Source organism: Arachis duranensis, chromosome 8, assembly GCF_000817695.3.
Source record: "Arachis duranensis cultivar V14167 chromosome 8, aradu.V14167.gnm2.J7QH, whole genome shotgun sequence".
In the NCBI taxonomy this organism is placed as follows: Eukaryota; Viridiplantae; Streptophyta; class Magnoliopsida; order Fabales; family Fabaceae; genus Arachis; species Arachis duranensis.
Window position 1 is genome coordinate 45,479,859 of NC_029779.3, and position 14,804 is coordinate 45,494,662.

Genomic DNA, 14,804 nt, shown 5'->3' on the forward strand with positions numbered 1-14,804 from the left:
ATTTAATTAATAATTTTTATTATTATTTTTCTACCAACAAAATATCAGTTTATACTATTTATAATTTTTCAATATAAACAAATAAATAGGTATCTATATTATTATGTTTATTATCCTAGATGATGGATAAAGTTATTTATTTTATATGTTAAATAATATAAATAACTTCTCATATCTTAAATTTATTAATTTATCCATTAAGAGAAAAAATTTATGCAATAAATTGTATGTTATAAAGATTAAATAATATTTTTATTTTTTTATTATATTAGTAAATAATATTTAAAACTAAAAAAAGAGAGAAAAAAAAGATAAGTAGAAATTTTTGTAATTTGAATAAAAATATTCTAATTATATCCAACTTTTATATATACTAAATGTTATAATATTTAATAGTATAGTATTTAGTATAGCAATAGTTCAAATATTAATTCAAGATATGTTTGGATCTAATAAGACCTCCAAACAAGTAAGATAAGCCTAAACTCATTGTTAGGACAAATCTGACCTTATTTTAAGGTTTAATATGGATAAAATTCACTATATCATCTCAAATTGGTTCAGATTGGATCTCCATTACTAGTTATGGATGTTAGTGCGTACTTGTGGAGGCATGGTAGGCTCCTTTTCCATCCCTCACTTCCGTTTAAAAAATAATATCTCTTGTCTTCTCTCCATCTTGTCGTAAGTTTTCATTTTAATTATTCCCTGAATATATCTATGGATATTCTTTGAAATAAAATAAACAAAAAATACATAATATACTAATCACAAAATAATCAATTTAATATAATAATTCAACACTCGTAACATATTTATTATAGAAAATAATATTTTAAAAGAAAAAACATATAAAAAAAATCTTTTAACATAATAATATAACATAATTTTTTTAGATGAAATTGCGTGACATATTGATGGACTTGAGAGACAAAGAAAGTGAGCTAGAGAGAGACGCGAAATCAATGATGAGAATGAGTCTGAAAGAAAGAAGAAGAATTTGAATTGAAAGCAAAAATCAGAGTTACTAAATTTAACAAATGGATTTATATATAATAAATTAGAATAAATTAATAATTTCATTATTGATGTCAAGGACGAAACTAGATGAAATATTAGAGAAAGACAAAAAATATTTACATAATAAAATAAAATTTTAAAGAGAGCTAAATTAAAATTTACATATAATTTACATGTAAAAATTAAAATTAGGGAGATCATTGCTCCCTTTTGCCATTATGTGGCTCTACCCCTGATTGATGTAGAAGAAACTGTAACAAAAATCCAAATATTTGTATTATATAATGTCTGAAGTTCTTCCTTCATTGCTTGGTGCCAATGAGGAGATTTCAAGGCCTGATTTACAGCAGTAGGTAGATTCTACACCAATTCCAAGGAATCAGAAATAGAAGCTCTAAATAATTTGGCCTTGCTTATGCCAGTATTGTGAGGAATAGCAGTTTTAGGAGGACTATCAAACTAAATATCAATTCTTTGATTAGAAGTGTTGTCTTTATGAAGAGTAGTATGAGATGGAGATAAATGACTTGAAGTAAAAGGAGGTATTGATGGAAATTTTTGGGAGGAAGATGGTGGGATAGCCCTAAGAGGTTCTTGATCAATTTGATGAGAAATTAGAGTCTATGTTGATGATAAATGGGATGGTGGAATTAGAGGAAATAGTAGTAGATGGTAACAGTATGAGTAATTGATGAAAGTACAGGATATACAAGCAATATTAATTGAATATGAGAAAATTGTAGTTTTTGGTGAGATGGAGAGGATGCAAGAAATAAATCATGGTATGAAAATCTTTTTTCATCAAACAAAACATGACGACTGATGATAATTTTACCACTTTTAAGCAAACATTTATATTCTTTATGTTAAGAAGCACAACAAAAAAAACAGATATGAAGGATTTATAATCAAATTTATTTGATGAATAAGGTTTTAGACAAGAAAAATAAGCACGTCTAAAAATGTTGAGAAATTTGTAATATGGTTTTTGATGATGCAAGAGTTGATAAGGAAATAACTTGTTAGTATTTGGAGAGGGTAATTTATTGATTACATAGGTGGCAGAGAGAAAAGCATCGTTCTAATGAGTTAGTGGAAGAGAAGCCTTTGCAAGAGGTGCATGAAAATTATAATTATCTAGAGAAAAGAGTAACAAATGTATCTTGGCCATACAGCAGTAATCACACAAATTTGAAAAATTAGAAGACACATTTATATTGCAAGAATTGAGTATATTAAGAACAGTTTGTCTAGCAGAATAATCAAATCTACAATGCCATAGATCATATACACTAACCAAATTATGTGTGATTTCAGGTGAATGTAATAATTTGTCCAAAAGAAAGTGTTTTTGTGTTTCAAGATTAATTAAATATGAGTGACCATAGTAAGAAATTTCACTACCTGTCCCATTATCTAAGATAATCTAATCTGGGCCATGATATTCAGAAGAAGCATAAAAATGAGATGATTCAGATGTAATGTAATGGCTTGCCGCAGTGTCAGGAAGCCAAGATTAGTCAGAAAGTGTTGATGGTGTAGCAAGGTAAGCTCGAGGATTATGGTATGAGCTTGGTGGTGGAAGAGGCTCATTTGTGGAGTTTTGAAATGAGAAAGATGAAGAGTTGGATGGTTGAAAGTTATGATCAAACCTGATGGCCAAATCTGCCACAAAGCTGGCGTTGAGGTCATGAATCATTGAAACAAGTCCTGCCTCCTCTAGTAAATCTACCGGCACACCCTCTTCTGCCATTAAAATTGGATCTTGATGGTGGTCTTTGAAACTGAGAAGGAAATTGTGGAGTAGACTGAGTAAGGTTGGCTTGTATTGAACCAAATTCTGTTTTTCTAAAACGATCATACATTCTTTCATGTGCAAGAAGAAGTGTTTCTGCCTCAATTAGATTGATAGAGTCTGCTTTTGTCATCACTGAAGAAATATATAGAAAGCATAATCTTCAAAAAGGCCATCAGTGATGGAACTTATGCGATCTTCTAATGAAAGAACATGTCCATTGGAGGCAAGAGCATGTACGACATTTTTTATCTTCTGCAAATATTTTGTGGCAATGCTTCCTTGCTTCTTCATGGCTTTAAGTTGTGTTTTGAGTTGTTGAACCTTGACCTTTGAAATTTTGGAGAAAAATCTTGAAGACTATTGGTAAGAAAAGTGAAACAAGGGTGGAAAGCAATAAATATGTCCAAAGAATGCAATTTTTAACGAAAGAATCATTTTAAAGTTTATTGTAACTTTAGGAACAAATTTAGTGTTGCGACATGACCCAAACAGATTGCGGGTCGGGTGCGAGCTGCTTGACCACCGATCCGGACACGCGTCTTTGGCAGCTCATCACTACAGCTATATAAGGAAGTTTCGAGGAAGGTGGGTCTTTTTTTGTGGGACCCACTTCTGACACAGTATATATGAGGAGGATCATACTCCTCTCCCAAGATACGATACCTACTACTTTATTCCTTTTTCGCCTACACACTAAACTGACAAGAGCGTCAGAGTATTTTTGCAGGTGACACCCCTCTTCACATCCAGAGCTCGAAACGTTGGCTACTCCAGCTTCACCCTCGCGACCTGGTCCCAGGCCATACCCCACCTATCAACTCAAGGATCCTCCCAAACCGTCCAGTACCTGAGCTACCGAACATTTAAGATAAAAACTGCTAAGGATGATTTTGATTTTAGACAAAAATCTTTAAAAAAAATAGTATTTAATCCTATAAATTCATAGGAAATATTTCAAGTGCACTGGAGAGCATCGATGCACCAGTTATTTTAACCGTTGATTTCAATTAATATATATTATATATATTTTTTATAATTCAGATCAACGGTTAAAACAATTGGTGCATCGGTACTCCGGTGCACTTGAAATGTTTCCAAATTCATATATGCATACTTACCTCTCTTTCTCTTTATTTGTTGATCCCTTCCAAGTTGTAAAGTTTTTATTTCATTTTCTACGTAAGTCCTAATAGCAAGCGCTAGGTCTTCTACTAATCAAAGAAATTCTTGGATATTTTTTTATAATAAAATCACAATTTATAATTTAAATTGTCTTTTCAAAATTGAATTATTATTTAAGGATAAATTACCATTTTAACTCTAAAAAATCAATTTATAATAAAACGACAATCGTAAGAAAGAAACCAATCATTCATTTCTCAAAATTTAATCTTATAGGACAAAATGTACCAAATATAGAAGGCATATTTTCAAAAAGGTTTTAGAAATTATAATTCAACATAACTTTTGAAAGCACATATATAGAAAAACAATATATTTTCTTCTTTTAAATTTAGCGATTTTACATTAAACAAATATTTCTATTTTTGTCTTTTATACAAACGAGCAAAAGTAAAAAAATGAAAATGAGGTCTAAAGATTGAATTTTATTTTAGCTACATTTTTTACATAATTATTCAAATATTTATTTTTCAGTCATTTTTAGACAATTAAATTTTGTAGGTAACCAAATTCAACAAATTAAGAATTATATATATATATGTATGCTTTTTTTTCTTAGTTCGTTCGTCTTTTTTTTCTTTTTTTTTTGTACTCGTCTTTTTATTTAATTTTTTTCCTTTTTTTTTCTTTTTTTCGTGCTCCTCCTTTTATTTAATTTTTTTCTCTTCTTTTTTTTCTCTTATTTTTCTTTTTCTTTTATTATCTTTTTTATTATCATTATTGGCATCTTTTTTTTATATATTTTTTATTTTTATTTATCTTTTTTGTTTATTTATTTGTTAGGTACTTTTTGAGATTTTATGAAATAGAAGGACAAAGAAAAAAAAACAAAATACAAAAAATAATGATTATGACGATGAAAAAAATTCTAAATTTTTTATATAAAATACAAAAATAAAATAAAAAGAACGTCAAAATTTATTATATAAAGCACAAATTTTACTATGGTAAAAACATAATTTAAATTGATCTTTATGCCCCATTGTAAGATAGTTTAAAGTAAAATATAAGAAGATATAAAAAAAAGTTGTATCAATAACAAAATATGAAGAAGAATAATATGTTAAAAAAAAGATAAAATATGAAAAAAGGAAGTAGAAGAAGAAGGTATGTTAGAAGAAAATTTGGTGTCCCATTAAAGATATTTTGGTGCTATTATTGTCTTAGATAACTTCTAATTAATTAAGAAATTTTTTATGTTATTATTAAAAAATTTCGGTATTAAAATTTAAAAATTTTTTGTGTAAATTTTAAAAGGTTTTAGTATTATTTCTCTAATAAAATCTACATAATTCAAAACTTCCTTCTTATTCTTTATAATCGTTGTTATCTTCTTTTTCTTTTTATTCTTCGTCTTTTTTTTATTTTATATTTTTACAATTTTTTATTATTTTTATTGTTTAAAAAAAATAAAAATAAAAAATACTACAATAACACAAAAAAATATTATTTTAATTTCTATAGTTTGAAGTTAAAAACAAAATCGTATCTAACATCTCTTTTAATTCAAAATCATCGTCCCTAACGTTACAATTATTTTTAAAATCATGTTTTTTAACCTTAATCTTTGTTTTGGACCAAATTACCCCTGCTAAAAATAAAAGAAAAAAAAATTATATCCACCCCATCACCACTACTCCTCTTCACGCTTCTTCCAATTCAACCACCAGGGCCACCAACCCACCACCGCTACTAACAACCCTAATTCTAACTTTACCCCCTCCAACCCACCTCGACGATGAGCTCCTCAATGATTAAGAGGACGAAGGGGACGACGGCGATTTGAGACATTGTAAGCGGTTCTCGAAACACACCAATAAACTTAACGTGTAACTCAGCCATGAATCGAAGAAAATCGCACGTACCTATCCCAGTAAAATGTTCGTGTGCATCATCTTCGCTAAATCGTGAGTTTTGATCCCACAAATTCTATGGCTTATTATCGATTGGATTTGGATTCGGTTATTTAATTCTACTAATTTGTTGTTTTTCAAGTGATTGATTTGAGTGATAAAAACGATGGACAAATTACTACAGATCCCAACATGCGAGCTTTTGGATTGGGTGTATAATTGTGATTGGATTGTTCTTGTTGGTGACTGTAGTGGAGTGTGAGACGTAATTTGGGGGTGGTACCTCATAGTGAGATGATGATGGATGATGATGGAAGGGAGACGTCGATAATGGTGATGATGGAAGGACGCTGGATGACCATGTTTTTTTTTTTTTCTTAAAAAATCATTATTATTAATTTTTATAAAGAGTAAATATGTTCAAAAATTGTTTCTTTTTAACAAAAAGATTGTTTCAAAAATAATTGTAATGTTAGAGACGATTTTAAATTAAAAAAAATATTATGAATAATTTTAATTTTCACTCTAAATTATAAGAATCAAATAAATATTTATCCTAAAAAAAAACTAATATTTTAAATTCTTCTACAGTTCTACCTATCAATTCACTCTAAAATAGAATAAAGTAACAAACTAACACCCCAAGTCAGTTTTTAATTTCTATATGGATGGATAAAGTAACAAACTAACACCCCAAGTCGGTTTTTAATTTCTATATGGATGGAAGGGTGGTGTTGAACCATGTTATGGGAAGGAGGGGTGCTGCACAAAGGGGTGGTGTCAGATTACATAGAAATCGGACCGTGGGTGTTGGTGCAAGCAACTCGCACCGTGCGACATGCTGCTCGTCAACAACACGGACCCTGCAACATGTGAGAGATGCATCTGCTGAACAAAGCGGACCCTGTGATATGTATGACTCAAGACGGATGGTCCGTTTTGTGGGCTCTCTAGACACGCGTCATGCAACCCTCACTCCCCAAGGCGGTGCCCTGATTACCAATATATGCATGTAGTGGAACTCCCAGCATCCGATATTTCACTATCAGCCTTCACTCCCAACCTCCAAACTCCATTCTTCTTCTTCATTCCTCTAGTAGTGGCTGTGTTTGTTGAAGAACTAAGGAAAATGCCGAAAAAATATAAAACCAAAGATGTTGATCGCTCTGAGCTTCATATTAGACACTATCTCAGCCATTCTGATTATGTAAGTTTATTTAATATTTTGTTAAATTTTTATAATTATAAATATTGTTGTTACAATTTAGTTGTTCTTATTGTTATTAGGATCTGAACTTAGAAATATACATAGAACGGTTAGAACTATTTTTTAATTTTTTTTAATTTTTTTCCGAAATTTTGTTATTATTTAATTTTTAAAATTATTATTGTTATGGTCTGAATTTTTATTATTCTTACATGGAATCAGAAAATATAATGTAGTTAGAATTTATTTATGTAAAACAGACAGTTTTTTTTTAAATTGTTTAAATGTTTTTAATATATTTACTAGTGGGGGAAGTGAGAATTAGTACTTAGAAAATTAGTTATATTTAAACCGGTGTATAAATAAATTTTTTTCACAGAAATTTCGCTAATAATAATCATAATTGGTAGAAAATTAATTATTCATAACTGTTATTAGAATGTGAATTTAGAAATATAATGAGAATGATTATTAGTATTTTTTAAAATTTACATATATGTGTTTAGATTTACTTAAGTAATAGTTAATAGATAATTAAAAATACAAATTATAATGTTATATATTAAAAAAATTGGAATCTATCCGAAATAAATAAATAACCAGCATGTCTAATCTAATGTTGTCATATTTTTGTGAATTGATTAGGAATGTATTTATTAGTTGATGTCATTAAGAGTTAGTTTTGAGAAATTTCAAGGATTAGTGAAATATTTCTTGTAAGTATTTGTTTTACTTTGACTTAGTCAAATAATTTATGAATGTTCTGTGGCCTCAATTAATATGTGTTGTTGAGTTAGTTGTGCAATTTTTGTTAATGATTTGTTCTTCTAATTAACTTCTTGTCGCCAAGTAGTGAGTTAGAATTGGTTAATTAGTTGACTGATAATTTGTGATATTTTTTTGTAGGAATTAAGAATGTTGACGTGTAACCATCCACTTCCTCCTGATCGGTACGACAATAGGGTTGAGGAGTATTTACGAGTTACTGGGTTTTATCATGCATCGCAAATTGGTGTAGTACAGTGCCAGAAAGCACTTGTGAACGCTCTAATCAAACGGTGGCACCCAGATACACACACGTTCCACCTTCCCATTGGTGAATGTGCCGTAACTCTTGAAGACGTAGCTTTAATTCTTGGTCTTCCGACGGATGGTCTTCCAATAACGGGGATGGCAATGAGTAGTGTCGAAGCGTTACAGGCTGAGTGTTTGGATCAATTTGGAGTTGCACGGTCTAAGGACGAGTGTCGAGGATGCTGTATAAAACTGAGGTGGCTGCGTGATCTGAAAGAAAATTTACAGTTGACTGATGAGATAAGTATACATAGGTATGTGAAGTGCCACATTATGTTGCTTATCGGGACGATCTTGTTTGGGGATAAATCTGGGGCAGGTGTGCACTGGAAGTTTCTACCATTGCTACGTGATTTCGGGAGTATTGTTCAGTACAGCTGGGGATCAGCATGCTTAGCTCACCTCTACAGGGCACTATGCAGGGCATCACGCTTTAACTGTAAGGAAATTGATGGTCCACTGACACTTCTGCTCGGATGGGCTTGGATCCGACTGCCTTATCTATCGCCTCTTCCTAGGGAGCCCCGTAGTTTTCCGCTAGCAAACAGGTAATATTATGTTGCAATGTATCCGTTTCTTGATAATTAGAATTCAGTTGCACTAGTTAATTATATCATATTAGGTGGCGTAACTGGGAGCGTGGTGACCGCCGATATAGATATCTGACACTAAGTCACTTTAGGAAGGCCTTTGATGAACTTCAGGAAGGCCAGGTTAATTTTCATTTAAAGATGTATTACTTTCAGATTTTCTATTTGAGCTAAATATGACGAAGCATTGGTATTGTAACTGTGATGTGGGTTGTAATATGAGTTTCATTTATGATTGGCAGTTTGTATGGTATGCTTATTCTGTTGATCGCGTGGATCCGAATATAATTCCTCCTGAAATCTACATGCAGTCGGTTGTTTGGAGCGCAACAGTGCCGTTGGTTTCATTCGAATGCATCGAGTGGCATGCTACCGATAGGATTAGGCGACAATTCAATTTAGTTCAGGGGGTACCTTCTCAGGAACAGAATCTGGACAAGGCGCACGGAAAAGTCCTGACTGGTCCTAAGAATCTTAACTGGGCCACGGCGCCTACTCATTTATACTGGGTAATGATGTGGACAAACAGGTATAACCACGTTCTTTCTGAGGTTCCAATGCCCTCACAATATCCATTGGAGTATTACATGAACTGGTACCGATCCAAATTTGGGGACCGATTGTATTTGTCGAACCTTGTTGTAGAAGAGAATGATGATAATGAGGATATGGAAGAGGGTAGCCAGGATGCGGATGATGACAATCAGGAACAGGAGCCGCTATCGCCGCCACCACCACCTCCCAATCCGATTCCATAAGATCAACCTCAATCCTCAGGCCAGTATGTACCTCAGACACAGTTTACCACGTCATATCCAATGCATCAACAATATTGGGGTATGCCGCAGTTTGAAACAGGAGAAGGAGGTTCTTTTAGCCAATTGCTTGGGTTCATGGCTGCAGATGCTGGACATTCACAATATCGCAGTTAGCCTAATTTCATGGCAGGTAGGTATTCGTTGGATGCGAGGCTTCCATGCCATACCTCATCGGTTGCTTCTGGAGGATTTGTGTCTGTTGACTCTAGTAGAAGTGAAGGTGGGCGCGGAGTTCTTAATAGTCAAAATCCTAACCGTGTTTCCATGGAACCTCTTGAAGAAGATGCTAACACACTCCAAGAAGAGGCCAACGCGTATCTAGTAGATGAACCGGATGACGAGGATGATGCTGAGGAGGACGATATAGAGGAGTTCGACGACAATGAGGAATCGCGTAATGATGGTAATATTATTGTGTATTTTGCTTTACATGTTCTACTAGTGACTCATTTGTTGTTCATTATTCGTTTCTCCATCTGATTTGATTAAATGATATGTGGTATCTCTCTTGTTTCGATTACCTAAAACCATAATTATAATTGTTTTGATTATATTGTATGCAGGTCATTGTGACACTCCGGATGACAAAGCCAAAGGTTATAATCTGAGGATTGATCCGCCACGCCGTAGCGCTAATCGCTACACTCCATCCGTGTTCAAAAAGGCCGCTAAAAAATGCAAGAACTTTGTCAAGGACGTGAAGTGGGCAACGAAAAAGTAGTTGTGGTGTAATTAACTTATTTGTAAATTAATGATGTGGATTATGTTTAGAATACTTTATATGCATTGGATAGTATGTATTAATGAAATGGTCTGTGGTAACATTAGTTTGTATGTTCATAATATTTTAATATTAATGAACTTATTTATGTATTAAGGTCTTGGACTATGTATTAGTGTTTCAAAATTTTGAATATATAACTAGGAATGGCATATCAAATTAAGCCATTTCGACAGTTGATATCATATTATATAATGAAACAGGTGGAGAATAATACTAGATTGTTGACATCTATATCACTACATAGAGCAGGTCATGTTACATAAAATAATTTCTTAACAAAGGTGGACAACTCATGTCATATTAAGTAATGCTACATATGTCTTATCATTTGAGAATGTGAATCTACTGAGTATTTCCGCCGGCATTTGCACCACCGGACCGACGGCATCTGCTACGGCTGTGTCCCTCAGCTCCACAAAGCGTACATCGCCTAAGCCGACGTAACATACGCTTGTCCATCTCATTCAAGAAGCGCGTCATTCTGGCTCGGCCTTTTGTCACTCGTCTCAGGAATGGATTTGGTATGAACCGAGGTCCATTGTAGCCAGGCCATGTAGTCGGGTTACCTAGTGGCCTAAACCTTGCTTGGTACACATGTCGAACTTGGTCCATCTTATACACATCATGCACATACAGTTGCTAGTCCAGTCGCTGGTTGGCACAACATGCAAACACATGTCGACAGGAGACTCTATCCACCTGGAACTCACCACAGTCACATCGAAGGCCTCGTAGGTCGACTGCAAACTCCAGTCCACTAGGCATCTCACGTACCTCAAATACCTCATTCAGCCGGTCAAAGCAACTAACCTGTATGTTTCCTGATGCAAGTTGGTTTGCATGCAACTTCGAGGTGACAACTTCAGAAAACACATGCCCAGCATTAATCCGGGCTTCCGCCTCCGCCCTTTTTCGTGTGAACAACTCGTTAAGCCTGTAAAATGTTGCCTTCACAAGGGCAGTGACGGGTAGATTGCGAGCACCCTTCAATACTGAGTTGATGCATTCCACTAGATTTGTCGTCATATGCCCCCATCGATACCCACCATCAAAAGCCAACGTGTACTGTTCGCGGGGGATTCGATTTAACCAGTTCGTGTAGGCCTCGCCCCGTTCTCGTAAACGTTGGTAGCGAACTTCATACTCCCGCACCGTCCTCGAGTATCCTGTATGATAAAAAGATACAAACAAACACAAAGAGGTAAACAGACTTATTGAACGTAAATGTTTTATTAAATTAATTAGCTACACTGAGCGTTACCTAAATTGACGACCAGTTTCTGCAAGTACAGGGCCTTGAATTTCCTCAGAAAATTCGATTCTATATGTCTGATGCAAAACATATGGAAAGCTCTTGGAGGTGACCAAGCACCATTACTCCATTCCACAGCGGCATTTATGGATTCATGGCGGTCGGATATCAGTCCCACACCATCCCGAGTTACAACATGCTGACGAAGGTTACTAAGGAAAAAGTACCATGCATCAGAAGTCTCTCCCTCCACAATAGCAAATGCAATTGGGATGATATTGTTGTTGCCATCTTGTGAAACTGCCACTAGTAGACAACCCTTGTACTTTCCATACAAGTGTGTCCCATCCACCTGGACAACTGGCTTACAATGTCTGAATGCTCTAATGCAGGGGTAATAACTCCAAAAGACTCGATGCAATACCCGAATGTCAGCCACCAAGTCATCACCTTGATATGCAGGCATAGTCTCAAAATGAACAACAGCTGATGGCTCCTTATGACACATGGCCCCAAACCATATAGGCAAGGCTTCGTACGATGCTTCCCAGCCTCCAAATATTTTTTCCACTGCCTTTTGCTTAGCCAACCATGCTTTCCGATAACTAACGGTGTAGTTGAACTTCGATTGCACCTCTGCTATAACCGATTTTACCTTTAAGGAGGGGTCAGCCTCAACCAATGGCTTTATTGCTTCTGCAATTGTATTTGATTCCAACTTCGAATGATCCTGAGAAATTGTTGCTCTGGTGCATGTGTGACTGCCATTATACCTCCTTATAACCCAACAGTACTTCCGGCTGATCATGCTAACCCGGATAAGCCAATCACACCCTGACCCATACTGTGTACACTTGGCATAAAATGTCAACGGCTCAGATTCATATACCTGGTAGTCTACGCTTCTTCGTATGGTATACTCTTTTATCGCCTGAATAACAGCTTCCCTTGAACTGAATTCCATCCCAACAGCAAATTTACCATCTGCGACAAACGGAATTTCTGCCACAAGGACAGCCACACAAAACATATTTAAAACACAAATATTGTAACATTGAAATTGAACGTAACCAATTTGTTACTGCACCAATTATGACATAACACCCATTTATTTCTATTTAACTACTTGAATTATTTACAATGACTGCGAATTTATCTTCCACTAATTTACTAACAGATATTAATTTCTATTTAACTACCTCACTGGTTTACTATATTACTAATAAATACTAATTTATATTAATCTACTTTACTAACTTAGTTATAAATACGAATTTATATATTTACTAAAGTTTTCTAACTTAACACATGAATCCTATCTGCTATTTGACTGATTTACTAATTTTTATATAATTTCTAATTTATATTCAACTAATTCAGTCACATGCTAGTTGCTCCAACTTTCAACATAAATTACTAAAAAATTCTATCACATTTTATAAATATAGACAACTACGTACCTGCACTGTTATAATCCGGAAACTTCGGAACATGCATGGCTTCCAAATTCAAAACTCGCATAAATGATGGCTCCTCAAACGGCACTTCGTTTGCCAACGCATTTGCCACATCTGACACATCCGAAGCCATAGGTCCGTCACCTTGATCGTCATCTCCATCTGGACCAACAACTTCGTAGTTTCTTTCGAACTCTTCTTCGCTGTCGCTATTGTAATCTTTCCGTAGAATATTCCGGTCGGCCTCAGATTGCTCGAACTCAACATACAACTCGATGAACGCGAGTTGACTCTGATTTTCAATATACATTGAAAACATCTCTTGCATGCTCGCCTCGTCCGTTACATATTTGGTTTGAAACTGGACGAATCCACCAAACACTTATATCGGGTATCTATATAGAATGCAGGCTACTCTTCTTGCCCTCTCAGAGTGAATCTTCTCACAGATCACACCTTTGAGCTCTTCAAATAAGATTGTGAAAGGAATCACAACATCTAACGGATTTTCACAAACAAATATTATTCCTTCAGATGTTTGTAATAAAATCTGCCCAAAATAATACACCTTCAATAAAACTCTGTCACTCATTACTCCTAATCAAGTAAACAACATCAAAAATTTGAGAAATGGATCTGTAACTATTATCTAAGTAAAGAAGAAACAGAGAACCCAAAGCCAGAGAGAAAAGAACCGTTGAAGAAGAAGAAGATGCGAGTAGGTCTCATCAGCATTCAGACACTTTTGTTTAGAGTCCCCAACAAGTTGGACCCTCCGATAAGGTGAACTACATTCAAAAAATTATTTAAAAACCCTAATCGTACCCTCCGATTTCATTTGAGGAAGTAAAAAAAAAAAATTCCCCCACTAGCAACTCGGACGATCCGAGTTGCCTTTTAGCTCATTCAAAGTTTCATCTTCTTCAAATCGGACCCAACGAGTTGTTGTTCCAAAACTGAGAAAAACCATGTCGCATGGTCCGATTTCTGGCCCATGACATCAGAAAAAAGGCTGCCCCACAGATTGGTATGAAACCCCAGCAACCTATATTCGGGAATGACACCAAACCTCCTACCATATCAATAAAATTGAGCCCACCCCAAGTTGTAGTTCATAGAATGTAAACTACCATATGTATTAGCATGCCGGAAATAGGATTCTGCTTTACTCGTAAGAATTAAAATAAAATTTGCTCTCTCATCATTATTTGCCGCCAGTTAGTTATAATCTCACGTTTTCTTTTTTCACGTGCTAAAAATATAAATTCTGCACTTCCTTTAATTTTAATATAGCATGATCAGATCACCATCTCCAATTTTTTACTATAATATATTGTAATGGACACATCATCATAACAAATTGCATCTATACGTGTATCTCAAACTCTCTGATTCACTTTGATTTTTCATATGCTATTGTATATATTACTATTAACATTAACATTTATTACATTGATAATAATACACTATGTTGGTAGAAATCTGTGTCTCGAACTAGAATTGCGTTAAAAGAAAAAAAAAAGATGTAACGAAATATATTTTTCTTTATAGCCGCCAATGCACTCCCATAAACTCAATTCTCAATGAGTAACGTTTTAATCAATCTAATAAAGTCAATAAAGAAAAAAAATATTCACACTTCACAGAATTAAAGATATATATTAATAAGTTTGGGAAGAAAATAAAGTATTTCATATATATTAATTTTAATATACTGATAGAATAAAAATTTTATATAATTATCTAATTATATTTTATTTTTTAAATAA

The 14,804-nt window shown here is 34.0% G+C and overlaps 1 protein-coding gene across 1 annotated transcript; it reads right to left on the bottom strand.

Moving 5' to 3' along the window:
* Positions 1-10,668: 10,668 nt before the first annotated feature.
* On the bottom strand, positions 10,669-13,363 carry LOC107463143 (uncharacterized). The gene is made up of 4 exons (XM_016081889.1): positions 13,039-13,363; positions 11,588-12,580; positions 11,026-11,492; positions 10,669-10,938 (listed from the first exon to the last, which is right to left on the bottom strand). Exons 1-4 carry the CDS (start codon positions 13,361-13,363, stop codon positions 10,669-10,671), a joined length of 2,055 nt encoding a protein of 684 aa, XP_015937375.1.
* Positions 13,364-14,804: the final 1,441 nt, after the last annotated feature.

Coding starts and splice junctions, on each gene's coding strand:
- LOC107463143 (XM_016081889.1), bottom strand. CDS start 13,363: ATGCAAGAGATGTTTTCAATGTATATTGAAAATCAGAGTCAACTCGCG. Junction 11,493..11,587: donor GAAACTGGTCGTCAATTTAG/GTAACGCTCAGT, acceptor TTTATCATACAG/GATACTCGAGGACGGTGCGG. Junction 10,939..11,025: donor GTGACTGTGGTGAGTTCCAG/GTGGATAGAGTC, acceptor GATGTGTATAAG/ATGGACCAAGTTCGACATGT.